This window comes from Phaethon aethereus (assembly GCF_964289735.1).
Source record: "Phaethon aethereus genome assembly, chromosome: 8".
Taxonomy (NCBI): domain Eukaryota; kingdom Metazoa; phylum Chordata; class Aves; order Phaethontiformes; family Phaethontidae; genus Phaethon; species Phaethon aethereus.
In genome coordinates, this window is record NC_138584.1 from 33,936,339 (window position 1) to 33,956,264 (window position 19,926).

Here is a 19,926-nt window from a genome sequence, read left to right on the forward strand (position 1 = left end):
GCTAGCAGGGCCCCAAACGACTGACTGGCTGGCCCAGAAGTCATCTGGAAAAAAGGCTGAGTGACAACTAAACCAGAAAACATACAGTTTGGATAAGGGGAGGAAGGTTTATGTTACAGAGAAAGCTTTTCCATCAATGTTTCTATCAAGGCATTTGTTTAATTGTTATTATCCAAGGTGTCCCTAACACTGAAACTGCAACACACTCTACCAAACCACAAAGGGAGGGGGAAGATGAATAACTCAGTGCTGGACCTGCCACAGCCCCCACACTGAGCACCTGCGTAAGATCAGCTCACAGTCAGGAGAAACGAACCATGAGGTTTTACCATCCACTGTTTGAAAACTTGCCTCCTTCTCACAGCCTGGTACTTTAAACTATGGGTGAGTGCACTAAAAATCCAATCCAATGATATTAACAGTGGTTTACAACGAAAACTTTTGTAGAAATAGTTCAGATAAAAGCAAGCCAGCTAAACACCACAATTAAGGAGTTTGATATTTCATATTCAAATGTTTCCAATACTTTTTGCCTGTCCTGTACAGCTTTTAAAAAAATAGGGCATTACCTTTTGTTTTCTACCTAGTTAAGAAACTACAAATATGTTATAAGCTGTCCAAAATGTAAAACATTAAATAAAATGAGAAACCTGTTTCTAGTCTCCTAACAAATGCTGCAGATAAAAACCCTAAGAAACCTTCTTTATTAGTCATTCTCTTAACTCCTTTTGTGTACTGAAGTGGTAATGTTCCTGCTCACAGGGATTAAATTAAACCTAGGGCAAATTTCTACGGGGGTAGAAAGGGTTTCTTACAAACACTCTCTGAAAAACATTCATTTTGTCAGCTAGCAATCAGATCTCAAACACTGCACAGATCCAGAACAAAATTTTGACAGAGACGTTATGTGTTGGGCCTTTCTTTTGCATCTTCTCACTGTATCACGCACAGATTGCAATGTCCCCAATCTGGAACGGTAACCAAAAACTCCCTCCTGCCAGACCCAGCCAAGGCCTGTCATTTCTTCCTCGGAAGACCTGCCGCTGCCGGAGCAGTGCTGTGAATACATCAGGTACTGATGTACTCGTGCCAACAGACGGTGCTGCTAAATTCCATATCCCAGCCAGAGTCCGGAAAGACTCCTGGAGCAACAGCTACCACCTTCCCCCACCTCCCAGCTCCAGCAACAGGAACGGTTACTCCAATCTGCAGGGCACCCTCTCAAAGAAAAAGCATAGGGAATCTAAAAACTTTTTTTTTTTTTTCCAACAAAGAGTCTTGTTCTGTTGAAGGGAGGAGGAGGGAATAAAGGTAAAAAGGGCAAGCGAAAGGTGTAATACATTAATTTAAAAAAACTGCTTAGACCAATTATCCACACATCATTGCTGGATCAATACACAGGTATGTAACTATAAACCAATGTGCTTTGAATCTTTTTCAAGTATCTGGTATCAATTTTGTATAAAGATTTTGTGTAAACAAACTAGCAAACATAGATGAAAAATGACTGTTTTTCCAAGTCTGAAATTAAGCATTAAAACTAAAATACTCCAGGAGTTAGTATTCCACACAGCACTAACAGTCTGCCAAATTAAAATTTCACATATTCCAAAAGACCATGGGCTGATAAAAATCTGCTAAACAGGAATTAAGGAAATGGAAATAGTGTGCAATAATTAAAACCCGGTTTGTAGTTTGGGGAAAATGACTAAAATCCTGAATAAAAAAAAAAAACACAAATGAAGTGAAAGCTTGTAACTGGTACACACTGTTCACACCTATATTTCAAGTTTGGAAACGCATATTTTCAAGCAGCAATACAAAAAAGTATCCATGAAGAATGCATAATCTCTGAAAAAATTATGAAAACATCCCTGCTACCATTACATTTCTAAATACAAAACTGACTACCATATTGTTGCTTCTGTGTAGCGAGAGAAGTTCATTTTCAAAACAGATAAAATTCAGTCTTTAGGTGTGAATGGTATGAATGACAGTCTCCTCTTTTTTTTTTTTAAATTTCTTAGTTGTTTAGGATCCTTAAGCATGCAAGCCTCGGAGAGGAAGGCCCAACGAGGGCGGGGTTGGCTTATGACATCCAGTTTAGGACAGAGCTGGGAAAGCCTCTGGGTCATCTACATCAGGAGCAGAAGCACTTGACTGAAAGAGAAACATCAGAAAGTTATTACCTTCAGCAGCATCAAGCTCTACTGTGTTTCTAATTCCTTACATGTTACCAAGCCCTTCCATTCACCAGGCAAACAGGGCTCAGGGCGCGGCTCAGTGGGGCAGCACGACCTGCGAGCACTGCGCAGCTGCGGGACACGCTGGGGCCCAGCCAGCAGCCACGGGGATGAGGTTAAGCCTCTGACCCTGAGCAAACAGACCGGGGGCACTTGCACGGGGATCCCTGCACCCCAGACAAACAGGGGTGGGAATTCTTCCTTTTTAAAACTACTTTAACCCGAACCCTATTCAACAGGGAAACACTGCGTTTCAAAGAGGTACATGCTACAGTGCAGTAAGCGGTCTAGTCCTGAACAAATTACTAAAAAGCAACTCTTTTTTTATTCCAAGGACTAAAGAGTCTCCTATACTACTTTTTGCATCAAAGCTATCTGAAGAGACATTACTGGCAAACAGACCAGGCTTGCACAATCGTTGCACAAGGTTACAACTACATCTCTATTTCCATTCTTAAAGAGATCCCTACATGTGGGCTTATGCTATTCTACTAGCATGTAGCATCAATTCTTACTGAGGGACATGACTGAAGTGTTACAAAAGAGACCTGTTTATAGCACAAATTAAGTTTCAGATGTTTAATTTTTCCCAGGCACAAACAAGCTGTTGATAAATATAATTTTTGTGCCAGCTTAGCTATAGAAATTCATACACATGAACCAAGAATTTCCTCAGTACTTCCCTAACAGAGTTGTTGGTTGTTTTTTTTTTTTTTTAAAAGGCTCTGTACCACACCTAAAAACACAGTGCTACAATGAAATGCAGAAATTAAGTATTTTACAATACTTTCACGAGGGATGTGGAAGAGAGTAAGAGTATGAAGAACAAGGATAGTGGAATTCCCTGTAAATATATTAATTTATCAAGACAAAGAGATAAATTTAAACCACTCCAATAAAAGTTGTATCAACCTCTGCACGCAAGACTAAGACACTGCAGAACTACCCAGCCCACAAACTAGAGTTAAAAAGTAACAGCAGGGCCTTAAGCCTATAGCCTTAGTACCTCCAGTTGCTCATTACACAAAAGCAGAATGCAAGCCAAAAAAGCCAATCCACTGCAGGAGGGGAGTTACAGTCCCTGCAACAGGAGGCCCTTGCTCACAGGTAATGTTAAGTTCCAGCAGAGACCACCAACCTGGTTGGGTGTGTGGATCACGTCAAACTCCTTAACCAACTGGAAGGAAATAAACACAGTCAACATAAAACAAGCTGCAGATCTCAAAGCTTTTAACTAATTTATGACAGCACTCTTGAAGCAAGATGCCATATTAGTGAAACAACTCAGAGCAAACCCCACCACCATTTAATATCAATTCCTTAAAATTTTCTTGTATCAGTATCAGGAGAGAGTTTTCCAACTAATAAGTCTAAAACTTAAAGTGTTCCAGTGTAAAAGAGAAAACAAAGTCAGTGTCCTACATGAGACAAAAATAAGCAAGCCTGGTCTATGTGAAGAAAGCCACACCACACAGACTGAACTCATTTTCTAGCGAGTAACAATTTGATTAGATGCAACTTAAGCCGAATAAATGATCTGCATTAAATAAAATCTTTACTGTAGCTGTACTACGGTACTTCAATTTTACATGTTCTCTCCCCAACCCCATTCCGTACTGAGTATTTCTTTGGGGCTTCAGGAAGAAAAAAGTTACTGCAGATTAGGAAGAAAAAATCCCCACAAACACAAGGAAGTTGAGAGTCCTATTTCCACATGAAAATTCAAAATTCCTCAACTTCAAGATATAACATGCAGCCTTAAAACCAGTCTTTCACCCCCAACATGTCACAATGCAGATAAACCATCCTGACTGTGTCTGAAAATAACAGCTCCAACACTTGCAGTTCTGCTCGGGCACAAACAGAAGCATCCCACTGTACATTCAGATCTGTCCGTACTGAAGAGGGTTTTTTTGGGTTTAGATACAACCTTCAAAGACAGATACTTTTTTTTTTTTTAAATCCAACTACTCCCCCACCCTCTCTTCACCCTCTCTTCTTTTTTTGTGTTTACTAAGAACACTGCTGAAAATTTTATGCTTTTGTCCTAACAATAACCTAGTTTAAAGTAAACTTGTAAGAACAGACACTTCATTTGGTTTTAGAAGGCGGTGTTTGTCATCAGAGACACTCCCTCAGAAATAAGGAAGACACCTAAAACTATCTGCACGAAAATCCTAAAACCAGCTGCAACTAAACTCTTTTGTAGATAAAAGCTGTAGCTACTTACCTTGTCAGTTCTGCCTCCACGGCTGGCCCTGCCACCACGCCCTCGGCCACCCCGTCCCCCTCTGCCACCACGTCCGGGGCGGCCAAGGTCTCCAAAGTTGATCTCCAGCTGGGATGTAATATCATTTGCTGGCTTGCGGAAGTGATGATCCATTACAGAGTCCTCAGCATGAGCCTGAAATGAGTGTTTCTCCATGAGTAAGAAAAAAAATCACCAAAGAAACCTTTTCATCTGTAGTTGCACTCTTACCACCACGGCATGCGTGTTCTCCTCCAAATGCACTCCCACATTGATGACTGATTACCTTGATTGATTCAAGTTAAAAGATAGTGCAGGAATTGTTCGAAATCAAGTTATACCACTCGTGCAGGCAACAAAACCACATATAGGTAATCAAACAAGCGCTTGGGCAAACAAAGGTATTTTGATAATTTAGGGAAGCTCTGGAGTTCCTTCAGAGGAACACATTTAGGCCTGTCTGAGACCAAACTGGCTATCAGCAAGCCAGTACAGCATTCTAGCACTTCTCCTCTTCTCACTTCATATCCTGAGAAATATTCAGGTTCTATCAATTAATTGCATTCTTTTTAAATACTTACTTGGTAACCCATCTTTATTTTGCTCAATGAGTACTTTACACTTTCTCATTTGCTTAGCCCTGTATAAATATTTAGAACAAGGGAGATGGTAAGAATCCCTTACTGGTTTGTATTAGCCATAACAAACAGCAAACAAGGCATAAACAGTTCAAACACAAACTGAAGTAGCTAAAACATTAATGCTGAAACAGAGAACCAGTCTCACCAGTTACACTGAAAAATAGGACTGTCACCACCTTTGCCACGATACAACAATCTCTTACAGCTGGTTGTTCCCAGCAGGAAACCTAAGCCTCAAGGAGCAAGTATGCGCAAGGTTACATCTAACACCATAAATGCTACTATTCAATACATTTGAGTATTTCAAATTATTACACACTGAACACAAAAAAGAAGAAAGTGTTTTTAAATTAATTATTTTTTCCTATTTTGCACAAATGAATTTTCCATGTAGTAATCAGGTTTTGGCACCTATGACAACACACAAAACGTAAAACTGGATCAGACCAAGGGTGTATCTAGTCCAGCACTCTGCCTCTTACAAGGCCCAATCATCATGTTAGAAACATGACAACGTACAACTCTCTTTTTTCGTATAACCACCTTATTTCTGGCACAGCAATTTTCAGTTTGCTTGTTTTTTCCTAAAGAGGTGCCATGTGCAAACTTAAGCCTACTGACTATAGCTTACTTTTCTTGTGGTGTAATTACACAATATGCTGACTTTCAAAGGCAACATATTGTGCAATTAAGCCCTATACCCTTTAATTACCATTTGTGAATCCTTCGTAAGGCAGCCAATGGATACGCAGAGGTCTGCAGTCAAAAGGCTGAAAGCTGCTTTCAGGGATCCCTTAAGTCAGTCACAAGCACCATAATGTAGAGAGCCATAACAAGCCTTCTCCCCCACCAATCTAATTACCCATTTCTGTGCCCAGTTGTAGGTTTGGCCTCCACAACATCCTGCAGTGGAGGGCACTGCAACTTAATTAGGCACAATGAGAAACACCCCTCCACACTGCTTTATTTCAAACATATTTCACTGGGATGTATTCCATGTAACAACTGATCCCCATCCCACTCCTGATTTTACAGACTTGAACTGTACACCCTTCCCTCAGAGATCTCTCTTCCAAACTTAGGAAGTTAGCCTACGCAGTTATTTTTCAGAGAAAAGTCGTTCCACATCTCAGCCTGACATGGCACTACTCACATCTAAGTACACCAACAATTTGAGAAACAGTACACAATAGCTTTTGTTATGGTTTTGATTCCTTTCCTACTCCTTAATATTTTATCTACAGTTTTGATCGCTTCAGGGTACCGAGATGGTATTTTCAACTTACTGGTAGTTGTATGACATTCGCTTTTCTGAAAGGTAGTATCAGTGGCTTTGTACAATAGTAATTCTGTGCATTTCCTTCCCTACATCGTTATTGCTTAAAAAACCCACTACAGTCTATCAAAAACATTGTATTTTCACAGCTTAACTTTGGTTTAACCACTACACCCAACAAATAGCGAATTCTGTACATAACACAATGATTTCTTCATCCAAAATAACCACAGCTAATTTAAAACCCAAATGAAAGACTTGGCATGTTCTCCTCATACTCTTCTATCACTTAGGTGACAACAGTCAAAGACATACCGTACAAATCGCTTATTCTGAATCATCTTTGGAAGCATTTAATTTGTATGTATTGGCAACTCTCAACAGCACTCCAATCTAATAACCGATAGCTTCTCAAAGGCATTACTGCACTTACGAGTCTTGGGGAAGGCTGTCAAAAATTAAGAACAAGCTACTAACAGAAAGGGGGCCAAAGCAGACAGTGAGATATGGGGGAAAAAAAGCAACAAAAAATAAAAAGACTCATGATAGAAGCGTTTATGATACGGTTTGAAATCAGCTCAATTAGAAGCAAGGGTACTAATTATGAAGGGTCCTAGGTAGTGCACAGTTAGACAACAGGCATGGACAGAAGAGCTCCATATTGTATCTACTTGTATTCTTTATTTTTGTGACTTAATATCCAGACCTTCATTTCAGAAGGGGCTTGTATCAAAACACAGGTATTACCAGTTAGATATAAAGGATCAGTACCTCATTTGACTCCAGCAGACTCCCCTGCATTTCTGTCATCGCCTTTGTCTGATGAAAGTTGCGTGTCCACACCAAAGTGACAAAAGGAACAAAGGGAGAAAACAAAAGGAAGAAATGAGACTCAACTACATACAGAAACAACAGGTAATAAGGTCACATGAGCTTGCCGGATACAGATGTCACTGAGCACATGAAGCAGCAAAAAGGATGAGATCTACAGCTGTGCAAGCATCCAGAAAGACTAGACGATGGGCTATACCACAGGCGTGGAGACAAGAGAAATCTCAGATCGATACCAAAAAGTTTAACACAAGCTGCTGGAAACTCTATTAATAGAGACCACGCATGCAGGCCAATCTCCAGGACCTCAATACATGAGGCACACTGCATACAGAACTAGACAGACAAGAGGGTGGAATGTTTAAAATTACTGTTAATGAGAAAAGGTTTCTGCACAGCCTCGATTCAAGAGTCATTCCTCCAAATTTTGAGAGATGAACTATTCTTTTCCAAAATGTATTTCTCAGTCTCCCATTGTAACTTCCTCTAAGGAAGCGATTAGATTAGCAAGAAAGTTAGAAGGCACAGGAAAGAGGCACGGCACCACAGATACGTAGAGCAGGAACTGATCTACTAGTGTCAGTCCTTCCAGGAGACTTGCATCCGACTTTCTGCACAAATTTTAAGATCTCTCCACAATGCAACTCCTGCCCATTTTTTGTTCAGCTGCACCACCAGAACTTAAAAAGACTCAAGCCGCTAAACCAGCCTGCAGAGAAGAAAAAGAGGATCTTTGTTCTATGGCATAACCCAATCTCCTGGAAAGAGTCTCATTAGATGAGGGCTGCCAATACACATGGATTTCATATTAAAGCAGCAAGAATCTGAGACAGTATTAAGCGTTTTATTTTATACAAATTATCACTTTTAAGTAATTGCATAGCAGATGTGAAAAAGAGGAAAGACCTCAGATAGGGTCAAGTGTTTCACCCCTCAGTGAAGAGGCCAAGGAGGAGGAGGAGGACAGCTCTTTCACAAGACTATGGCAGATGAACAGTACTAGAGCCTCATATTCCCTTTTCCCACAGACTCCTAGGACATTCTCCCAGTAATTCTCAAGCGACAGGAATGAGGGTGGTCATCACAATGCAAGTTTCTGAGAAAATCCACTGGGGCCCTCCGTGATTTTTCAGCCATAAAAGAGTACAGAAGATTTTGGGCCAAACCCCAGAATTTACCTATGAACCAAGTCACTTCCACACATCAACTCCCTTCTTATCAATAAGAATCACAGAAACCTTACATCAACCTTCATTTCATGACGCATAAGTATGTCCAAGAGGACAAACAGAAAAAGAACAGCATGTGATTGGTAGGTTTTGTTCATGACTTCTAAATATTCTACCTTCTAAATCTGCTCACAAAGGAGCCACAGTGAAGGTTTTTGTAACACCTGTATTATAGAGCTATTCTGCTGTAATACTTTGCAAGAAAACCCCATGCTGCTTCCCATGGGATCAGTGAATAATGAATAAATGGAATGAGGGAGACACATCTGCCAGACATACAATAAAAGCAGGCCAAAAGCATCTACATTTCAAGACGGTTTTGTTAATATCTCACTTCTGTGCTTATACAGCAAGGAGCTGTTAAATTCTTATGTGATAGTGTTAAAAATATCCGACTCATTTCTTTGAAGTTAACCGAATACACCTCAAACAGAACAATCTACTAATTATGTCAGTTCTTCCATGAAAGTATTTGATTAGTTATTCTCATTGTTTTTGTGGGGGTTTTTTGTTTGTTTGCGTTTTTTTGGAGCAGGGTAGTTTGGGTTTTTTGGGGGTTGTTTTGGGTTTTTTTCTTTGTTGTTTTTGTTTGTTTGTTTTTGAGTTAACTACCCATTCATTTTTCAAATGGAAAATACAGCATGGATCTTTCTAGCTTTTAAGTTACTCCAGAGTATTACACTATCATACATGCACATATGTTAAGAAAGACTGTCTTCAGCTGACTAAATGTCAAACAAGCCTCCTTCAGAGAGACTGGGGTTGGGGGAACTTGAAGGACTACAGTGTAGTAAATCTTGGTTAAGTACATAAATACTTCTGTTTAAATATACTCTTTTAATGTATATCTTTTAAAGCAAGAGTAAGTCTAACTCAATTTCCCTTCTCTACACAAGCCAGAGAAAGCAGTATTTAATGAACACGTCAAACACTGAACAGCTTAAAGGTAAACAAAAAGATACTCAATCATTTAAAGAACTACCTTATACAGCAAGAAAAGAAAATAGCACGATTGTCACAAAGTCAAACTCATTCTGTGTTCAATGAGGTTTGAAATGGAGTTTTCACTGGAAAGTACTGAATAGTGCCTCCCAAACTGTATTATGCCCCCAGCTTACAAGAAAAAATTGGTAAGGTGTGAGAAAGCAGAAATACATTCTTAGAAGACCAAACAGCGTATTACATACGATCTAGTTACTTCAAAAGGAGTCAGAAATATCTGGTATACAAAACTGGAGGCCACTGATTAACAGTGGCTCACTTAAGATATTACAGAGTATTAAAAACACAGATCAAAACCAAAGATTAATGCAACCCTGCGTTAGAAAACAGAGCTCTCAGCAGTTCCCTCCACTCCGAAGTGAAAGAGTGTGTATCTCCTTGCCACTCTCACTACCTTGGAACCGAGTAATTAAAATTTTGCAATGACTGAAATGAGCATGCTTGAGAAATTACCATTTTTTAAGTAATTCCACAGAAACTATGTTCAACACCACTGAAGCATACAGATGTACTTCACCTGGTTGCTCAAAAGTTTCAAGGATGCTTGTCTATATAATATTACAAAATTACAAGATACCTATGTTACAAACTTCAGATAATACCGTTTAGGTATTAAGGTGTCTGAGGCATGAGCAGTAGTTCTCCAATCTTACTTCGTGTTTAGCAAGCACCATAGATCTGTGTACTGCATAAAAAGCAAAGAAATAAAATTTGATAGACAAACTTTTTGCCAAAATGCTCACCAAGAGACAGTCCTTACAAAGCTACCTGCCCAGATGCAGCAGTATTCCAGCCTCATCTCTAGGTGATGTATCATAGTATACACCAACCTAATGGTACAGATCAACTGCTAAAACTAACCACAGTAAGAATGACTAGTTACACTACTGTGTAACTTCAGTTTTGAGAGAAATGTTGTTCCCACTTCATTATAAACTTCCAGCTACAGGTCAGCATCTCAAAAAATGTGCGTATCTAAAGAAGTGCGTATCAATAGAAAAACCTATACAATCTGGATACTAGCAAATATTGAAAAAATCACTTTACCTCCTCGCTCTTTGACTTGTGAAGAACAAATCCTTTTTTCCATTGCCCATCAGCACCCTCATTTGGTTTACGGATGTTGAACTCAACTTTTGCACGATCCTTACTTTGAATAGCTTTCCACTCATCCAGGGTCATTTCCTTGGGACCTTCTTCCTTAACTTCTTCAACCTCATTCTCTCTGCAGTAAATTCATGGATATTATGATCATGACTTAGAACTCAGACTCTAGATACAACAAATTCAAAATCAGCCATTAATCAGCAGCAAATTATTAACAAAAATAATGTTTTTCAAGTATTTAGCAGTTGAGGCATATATGAAAAACCCTCACTTCCTCCACTCAGAAAGCACAGGTGAAATCTCATCTCCCTTAGCCAGAGTGCCAAAAGAAATCACAGCCAGACACCTTTAAGCAACTAGATGGTAAGCACAGCACAGCAAAATGTTAAAATTAACACTGACCCATGCCAGCTATTTTCCATATTAATGACAATTTTCTTTACAAATATGAAAGCCTAATTGCTTAATTTCTGCAATGGACTTGTTTGGAGCTTCCCCCCGCCCCCCCTTTTAAAATACCCCTCTCCCAAAGAGAGTTCTCTCTCACTGTTATCTCTTCAAGCTAAGGCAGTGAGAGCACACTTGATCTTACCACATTTTCAAGCTCGTTAGTTTTTTAAAAACTAGAATTTAATCAACTTTGGATAGTCTGCCTCCTTTATTGAACCAAAGACAATTATTAATTTCCCAACCAACTTGAAAAAAACAACAGCATACAACTTAAGTTACTTATCACCTCACTGCAAATCTTTGGTGCCTCTACCTTCTCCAAAGAGCTGTTTTTAAGTAAAACACACAACCACTATGCTCAATAACAGATCATGTTCCAACTATATAGGCAGTCAATCCTCTTGACTTGTCATTCCTCAGTGTGCTAATGCAACTAAGTTTCTGATTTACAGAAAACTAGTTTCTGATTTATAGAAAACTAGTGCCACGTAGGTGCAGGAAAAAAAAGATCATGAAAGCCTCAACTTCAGAAAAGGTCTTTATTTTGTAGCCATTAATTTTGATGTAATAATGCAGAGGTTCTACAGCAAAATTACCATATTTCAATTTTTTCTCCTTCTGTAGGACAGAATTACTTTTGGCATGGCATATATTTAGAAGCCATTTTTTTGTTCAAGGCAAAGATATTACCCCTTGGCATTTTAATGGAGTAAAACATCCTACAGTTCCGCTGAAAAATTTAGGTTAGATGTCCACACCAAACTAGCCAGCTTGAAAACTAACCCATGTAAAGATGCTTTTCTCTAAAGATAACTGATGGATTACAACAGATGTGTTATGCTTGAAACCGAGAAGAGTACACATTTTCTGCAGATTTGAGGAAGAAAAAACCCATACAAATAGCCTGCAGAATTCTGCAGGTAAGTGACCTGCACACAGATGGGTCAGTATCTGGTCAAGCACCAGGACACTGCTGCTAATAAAGATCCAGGAAATACTGCAGACACAACATATTTAATATATCCAGATTTCTAATGCATACAATCTTAAGGGCTAGCTAGCTTGCATTTTCTGACCAATTCTCAAGCTGTGATTCCTTAAAAAGCCTCATACTACTTCTGTATGCAAGATGACCTTAAACTTGGACCACCACAACCTTGGAGAACTAAGAGCATTTATTCTTTGTTTTAAACTAAATCCATTTCTTATTCTCTATGCAGTAACTGTACCTTCTTTACCACTAACCAAAGTTACTAATGAGGTAATCAAGCTATAGCAAACTCCTCATTAGAAATCTCAAGCAAACACCTTTCAAAGTTCTATTTGCCATTTTCTTCGGAATTCACCATAAAGCACATTCCTCATTAAAATAAAACATTTAATTGTACTATGCTACCATGAAAAATTGTATCACGTTTTTACATCAACTCTAAGTATCACTACTGCTCCTTCTGCTTCTCTAGTTACTCAGTGTCATTCATCCAGTCACCGGTTTCTTCTGTAATACTGTCCGAGTGAAATGAGAACCATGAAGTTAACATCTTTGAAAATTGCTTCCATACACAGAAGCCAGAGAATAGAAGAGATATAACCTTTCTTCTACAGGATAGTCACACAGTCTCAACAATTGTTTTGAAAAACTGTTTTTAAAAAAGTTGCCTTCCACTGGCAGAAGAACATTTTGTTCCTTTTGCTTGATGGTTCTACCTAGTTATAAGCACTGATGCTCTTGGATTTGGTACCTGGGGAGTTGCAATCCCAAGACCCAAAGCATCTCAGAGCTGATTATTAGTAACTAAATCTGAAAGTGACTAATGAACAGTTTCAAGATAACAATTTTTAGACATGCAGTTTTTAAAGAGACAGTCTTTCAGCAGCACTGTGGATAATTTCTTATCTACTGAAGAAAACAGAAGCTAAGGTTGGCAAAACAGAAGTAGGAATAAATATCAGAGGTTAAAGGCAAAGTAATACTACCTTTGAAGCAATACAAGAACATTACAAGGGATGGTACTCACTTATTTTCAGAATCAGCAGGCGGATGTTCCTCTCCCTCTGGCGTTTCCTCAGTTACAGCTGACTGATCCAATTCACTGCAATTACATAATGTTTGGAGTTTTGTTTTTTAAAAGTTCATCCCTATTTAAAAGCTACGTCAGATTAATGACTAAGTTCTATAGTGGATTTACACAACCCTCTCCTTTAAGAAGAATTACTTCATTAAGAATTGGTGCTCTCTGTGCCTTTTAAGTTCTATGCTTTCCACCTTCCTAAGGGTTTTCCCCAACACTTACTAGTACCTATTCTGAAAGCCTCCCACGGTACTTGAGACACCAAATGGATCCGGGTATTAAAAATACTGCTTTCAATGTAGTACTTGTAAAAAGCATGCTTAACCTGATCAACATTGTCAAGATTAAACTGTTCTATTTTTAATAAAAGAATCGTTCAAAACCCAGCACAAGACCCCCAATTCCAAACTTCCTGAAAATTCTAGTTTTAACAGTGAAGCCACCTCTTATGTTACAAGTCATCACTAATTTTCTAAATTCTGCAAAGGCTGCTTTAATAGTGTAGCAAAAATTATCAAAATCAAAGGAAAGAGGCAGATAAATCTTTACATTTTGCAAACTGTAAGAATTAGCTGTAAGAATTAACAATCTGCTAATAGTTTTCTGAGCAATTACAGATTACTAACGTTAGCTCGTCTTTGACGGTTCCCCAGTTGTGTGATCCACTGCCACCACGCTTGTCCTCATGCTTTAGGCCGCTGAAATGTGAATGTGAAACAGAACTAACAAAACTGAGTTAACATTATAGTGTCCAGATACAGAAATTCAAAGGCAAATTTTAAATGTGTATTAATTGTAAAGAATAGCCAAAAAAGAAAGAAAGAAAAAGTTAAAGACTTACGATCTATCGCTGCCACTATGTCTGTCAAATTCACGTTTGCCACGAGAGTCAAACCCATCTCCTCTGCCCATTCCACGGCCGCGTCCGCGTCCTCTTCCAAGTCCACCACGTCCACGCATAGGTCGGTCAAGAATGGGCCTAGCATGGAACAGCCAAACTTGAATGTTTCAGCTCCAAAAGTTTCCAGCATGATTTTCAGGGTTTTCTTTTTCTCTTCTGAGAATTTTATTTACTTACTTTTCCTTTGATAATTACTGTTTGTAACTTTGCCAAGGCTCTACTTTCAGTGCCAAATTATTACACTGAAAAAAACACATATATAATGCCCATGTTTTAGAATCTGGAAACAAATGCTCAGAAGGATTACCATTCGTTTGCATCTTCCAGTACTAAATTCCAAAATTTAGTGTTTGTATTGTGTTAAGTTGACATTGTAGTATCATCTGGTTAATTCACATTCATCCAACTTACTTCTTTTAAAAGGATTTTAACTTTGGCTAAAATTTTAAAATACTAAAATTTTAGTATTTAAACACTACTTTGAGAACACTTGAATTATGGATCCTTCATGACACTCAAGACACTTTAAAACTTGCCTAGACATAAGGCACATTCACCACTTCCAGATCTGAAGTCACTTCAGCCAAGGTGTAAATATTTACATGGACAAACTTTTATTGGCTTGAAGTACAGATTTAAGCAACAGCTGTAACAGCAAACAACTCTCACCCTGCAGGCAACAGCTATACTCGAGTTCCTTCCCTAAACTATCTGCTATACATTCAGAGAGATATGGTGGCTATCCTAATGATTTACACTGCATTTTCAGTTAAACCAATGGCACTATTCCCATTAGATCACTCCCAGTCTAAAACTCAAGTCAAGTTTGTAAACAAAATCATGGAAAAGGAAAGTGTTATAGTCTGCATAACATACGCTCTTCTTGTGACTGACTAAAATTTAATTCAATCAATTTAATTTTGATTCAATCAGCTTTTTTTTTTTTTTTTTAAGTTTAGTAGCAGAATGCAGGACAGCCCCTTCCTATCACAGCCAGGGAAGCTTTTTGTCATGCAAGACAAAATTCTTACTTATCAACAGAAAATTCTCCTCCTTCGCCTTTCTCATCAGCAGGTTTATCAAAGCGGCGTTCACGAGGAGGTCGTCTCTCCGGTCTCCTGTCAATAGGCTTGCCTTCACCCTGCTGTTGCTGCTGCTGCTGCTGCTGATCAGGCCTCCTGCCAATGCGTCTTATCCCTGAAACATTAGGCAAAACACATCAACGGAACGTGGAGCTGCTCTGGGAGAGATACTGACTCTAACACCATAAAACAATATTGAAGGTAAGCTGGAATTGAAGTTTTTCTTCTAGCCCTGTGACTAAGTAATCTGAGAAACTATACCTTTATTAAAAAGTCACTGTAGATCATTTGACTCTTCTCATTCACATTTTTACGCAGCATTTCAATCAAATTGTATTTTGTACAAGTGTACACTCTTATAATATTGTAGGAAACAAAACCTGTCAGAGCACACAATACATTAGTAATCTGTGTTAAAATGATAGGGTCAACTTTCAAAGAACAATCAAGGTAAGCAAGATTCCCCCCCCCGCCGAAAGGTGCTTTTCAGGTACAGCAAGTGGTTTTTATTTTGATGCGCACCAAAATGAAGTCAGCATTGCCACGCTGGACCCAAGTCCCTATGACAGCCACCCTGCTTCATCCTGCTGTGCTCTTCTTGGAAGCTTTTTGGCTAGCAGTACTCCCCAGGGCAGGGTGTGCTCTCCCACAAGGGCCACCCTTACCCAGCCAGGTGTCACGTGCATCCCGATGAACAGGCAGGCCAGTACAGTAGGTGCTGGCCAGTGACTAAATGTGCTCATCCACACCAGCCCTCGCAGTCTGATACATGCTCCCTGACAAAGACTCACCTCCTTGTGCACTTACTTAAGAATACACCGTGCCACTGAACTGGACAGCCTTCTCCACTCCCTCTCTATGCCCTCTGAAAGTTTTTTTTTAAGTAATAACTCCTGATGGGCATTATCTTCCACTAAGACACCTGAATGATCTTAAACACAGGGTTGTTTTTTTTCCACTCGTGTGAAAGGCCCATTTACTCTTCTTTAGAAAGATCTGGACAAACACATTACTCTTTTCTTATGCTATTTTCTTGACAAAATGTTTAGGGGAAAAAACACTAAGCAAATCACCTAAGGCTGGCTTAAGAATTGTGAACTATCTTTTTAATTAAAAACTTCCAATTTTTATTTTTTTTTTTAAAAGAAGTTCCTGCCTAACAAGCAATGTCATATTTGGGTGGGGTTAAAGAAGTTACAGTTGTAATGATATCCAAGCCAACACACCCAAATGAACAATGTCTTCCTTACCTTACAAGCTGTACTTAACATGAAGTTTGCGAGCAATGTATGTCATGCAAAGTAATCCTTATTCCCTGAGGAAACACAGGGGTTAAACTCACTAGCATTTACTTTAAAAAGCACTCTCAAACTAAGGACGACCATTTCATTTTAACAGGTAAAACTCAGCAAGGAAAGCGAACAGGCCAGTGTCACAGAGGTGGTATGCTGCAGAACTGGAATAAATAAGCCACGTCTTTTGAATTTACAGTTCAAAAACACCCTGTCCTCAGAAAAACCTGGTTCCTAGTGAAGCCTAACCAAAAATACAAGTGATTTCTTTTTCTTAGTATCACAAAGCTTTGAACTGGTAATTCACCAGTCAAATAACCTGCATGTTTACAGAGTAGTGGAATAGTTTTAAACTGCAAGACATTCAACACAAGAAACAAACCCTGTCAATACCATGGCATCAAACACCTTTATAATGTCAGAACTACTGTCCCACACAAAAAATGAGAAGTTTTCAAACTGGAAAGTGTCTTTACTACAGAGCTCCATCCACACTGCTACAAAAGCAGGTCTGACTTTCTCTGTTTCACTACTATAATAAGCCAGCCACTTTTTTCATAGTGAAGTACTGCTTGTTCTTAAAAAGTGAGTGTGAAAACCAGGAGGTAAACATGGACTGCCAGCCCTACCAAAAACCCTTTGCGTTCTCTTGCGTTGGCCAGACACTGCCTATGGTTCAGGTTTACCTCATGAGGAACACCACCATAATTCTGCCTCTGACTACCATTTCCAGAGGACACTGGCTTAGCAAATTGCCACTCGGGACAAATTACTGCATTCCTCACAGGGGAAAAACTCTCAAGCATTGAAGTACAAAAGATCCATAAGCAAAGAGTATTGTAACACAGTACCTAACTTCTGCTTCTCACAAGGTGTTTTCAAGTAACATTGGGAGGCACATTTTTCTAAAACAACTATTATATTGAGACTTTTTCGTTCTTAAAAACCATAAAACGTGGTGGTGAATTATTTTCCAACATGCACTGCAGTATATACTAAAGTATCATGACGCTTTCACATAGCACTGTGCTCTTCTGAACTGGCCATGTTTCTGAAAAGATCATTTAGAGTTGAACTGCAGTTCCCAAGCTACTTCCTCACCCACGCGCCAACTGCTGTCACCACACTTCGATGCATTTCAAGGATTCCAAATTTATCAGAGTTCTGAGCAATTCGACGTGCGCTGAAGTTTGTGCGCGCTACAGCTGCCTGCCACGGGACATGTGCACACCTACCCCTCTTCATGCAGGGCTGTGTCCTACTAATAACTTTGCCCAGCGCATATTCATTTAATCTATTTACACTTTGATTTCTTTTTTCAACAAAGTTTCCCGTGCAGGATGTCCTTACACAAACACGGCTGAGAAGTCACACGACCTATTATTAAAATACATATGTGATTCCTATCAACACCCTTCCCCAGCAAAGTGACCCACGGGAGTTTTGCAAAGCCCAGGACCTGCCAGATATCCTGTCAAATACACCAGGTCACCCGAAACAATTTAAGTTCAGGATGCGCTGCGCGGGTTTTCTAGTCCACGTTACTTTTCTCCCGCGGGCAGCCCTCCCTCCTCCGTGCTCCCGTGCCACAGCCGTCTCGGCACGGAGGCAGCACCCAGGCACCCCACGCACGCCCGACTCCATTTTGAGCGGGCCGCGCCGCGGGGACACACCGCCTGCGGCCACGTGCGGCCAGGCAGCAGGGCCTGCAGGACCGCCGCTGCTCCCAGAGCTCCGGCGGCCCGGGGCCGCCGCCAACGGGCCCTGCGGACGGGCGGCCTCCTGCGGCCCGCTGGCCCCGCCATGCGCTTCCCCCACGTGGGTGCGAGGCCACCGCGGGCACGGGGCTGCCGCAACAGCCGAGGTCTCGGCCCTGCCCGGGTTCCCCGCCGCGCCTTCCCGCCGCCGCCTCCTTTGTGCGCGGCGGGACGCGGGCCCGCGGGGCGGCCCCTCGGCGGGGCCGGGCCCGGCAGCGCTGCGGCGCTCGGCTCCCTCCCCCGCCGCCCCGCTCACCCTCCTTCCGCAGCGGCGCGCCGGGCTGGCCGCTGCCCTCCTCCCGGCGGTCGCCGGCGCCCCCGGCGGAGGCGGCGAAGGGGGGCAGCGGGTTCTTGCGCTCCTTCTGGGACTCCCTGCGCAGCTGCTTGGCCGCGCTGCCGGGGCCGCCGCCGGCGCCCGCCTGGCCCGGGCCGCCGCCGCCGGCCCCGCCGGAGGAGTTGGTCTGGGCGCCCGCCGGGCCGCCGCGGGCTCCGCCGCCCCCCTGGCTCCCGCCGCCGCCGCCACTCTCTTTCCTCCGGGTCTCGGCCGCCCGCAGCACCTCGAAGGGGTCGGACTCGTCATCAAAGAGCTGGTCGAAGCGGTTGGTGACGACGCAGCCGAAGCCCTCCTGCAGGTGTCCGGGCATGATGGGCCCCCGTCGGCGGGATCCTCCTCCGATGCTGCCGGGCCCCCGCGCCCTACTCGCTGCCGCACAAGATGGCCGGCCCCGAAGAGACCCGCTTCTCTTCCGGCGCCGGGCACATCCGGGCACCTCACCCCGCGCGGGGCACGACGGGAATGGCAGGCAGACCGCGCCCGCCGCCGTCCGCGCCCGCCCGCCGCACTACAGCTCCCGGCATGCCCCGCGCCGCCATTGTCTGGGGCCGCCGCGGCGGGCGGGGCGGGGCGCGCGGGGCCTGCCGCCGCCATCGCCACCGCCGCGGGCGGGGCCGGGCCGGGAGCGGCGGTGCGGCCCGTTCGGTGCGGGTGGGCCAGGCGGCCCCTCACGGCCCCCGTCGGCCGCCTGAGGGGGCTCAGGGGCCCGGCCGCGACCCAAGCCCCCGAGGGTAACCCGGGGGTGCCGAGAGCCCTGGAAGGGGTTTGCCGGCAGCGGTGACATCAGTCTTGACGCGATGAGCCTGTTTTTAAAGCGTCTCTCGGAATTCGAGGCGTGTGTGTCTGGCGGCAGGCGCCATTGGCCCCCGCTCCAGCCCGCTCCCCTCGGTGCCTGTGGCCCACCTCCCGTCAGGGCGCGGGGGCGCGGCCTGCTCTGAACTGCCCGGCGGCAACTTGGGCCGAGAAACTGGTCCTCCCGGAGGAAAAAACGTGGAAAAGATAATCCATTGACCTTTTCCGGGTACGGGTAGAGCTTATTTAAGGATTAAAACATGCAGGCTGGCTGCAATAAAGTTACAGTTTTTAATTAGCTCTTAAGACACTAAGAGCAAACTGATACACCTGAGTGAAAGCATCACCCAGTCACAAATTAACGCTTTCATACTTGCAGGTATTGTGCTGAACACACTAGTAGTACTCGTGCTGAATGTCTCACTCTGTCCTCCTTCACCATCTTGTTGCCTTACAAAAATAGGTTAAAAAAAATCTGAAGAGCATGGAATCACAGGCAGACATTTTGCGTTTCCCAGCCCGGGCCTTCGCACGCAGCCGTGGGACAGCGACGTGCGAGCCAGCGCTGCGCTCAGGCTCCGCGGGGTTTGTCCCCCGGGATGGTTGCCACTGGACTCGCCATCAGATCCAATGCAGACTTGGGGAGAAACGCGTTTAATTATGTGCTGT

At 42.4% G+C, this 19,926-nt stretch overlaps 1 protein-coding gene across 2 annotated transcripts; it reads right to left on the reverse strand.

The window, feature by feature from the left end:
* Positions 1-1,752: 1,752 nt before the first annotated feature.
* On the reverse strand, positions 1,753-18,775 carry SERBP1 (SERPINE1 mRNA binding protein 1; the record flags this gene model as incomplete). Of its 2 annotated transcripts, none has more annotated exons than XM_082002639.1 (9): positions 1,753-2,160; positions 3,382-3,420; positions 4,474-4,647; positions 10,518-10,695; positions 13,046-13,120; positions 13,726-13,797; positions 13,941-14,078; positions 15,032-15,197; positions 18,388-18,775. In XM_082002639.1, the coding sequence occupies 9 exons, from the start codon at positions 18,773-18,775 to the stop codon at positions 2,104-2,106; spliced, it is 1,287 nt and encodes a 428-aa protein (XP_081858765.1). In that variant the 3' UTR covers positions 1,753-2,103. The 2 variants fall into 2 exon arrangements, with proteins under 2 accessions (XP_081858765.1, XP_081858764.1); XM_082002638.1 differs by having other exon boundaries at positions 13,726-13,821.
* Between the last annotated feature and the right edge of the window lie 1,151 nt (positions 18,776-19,926).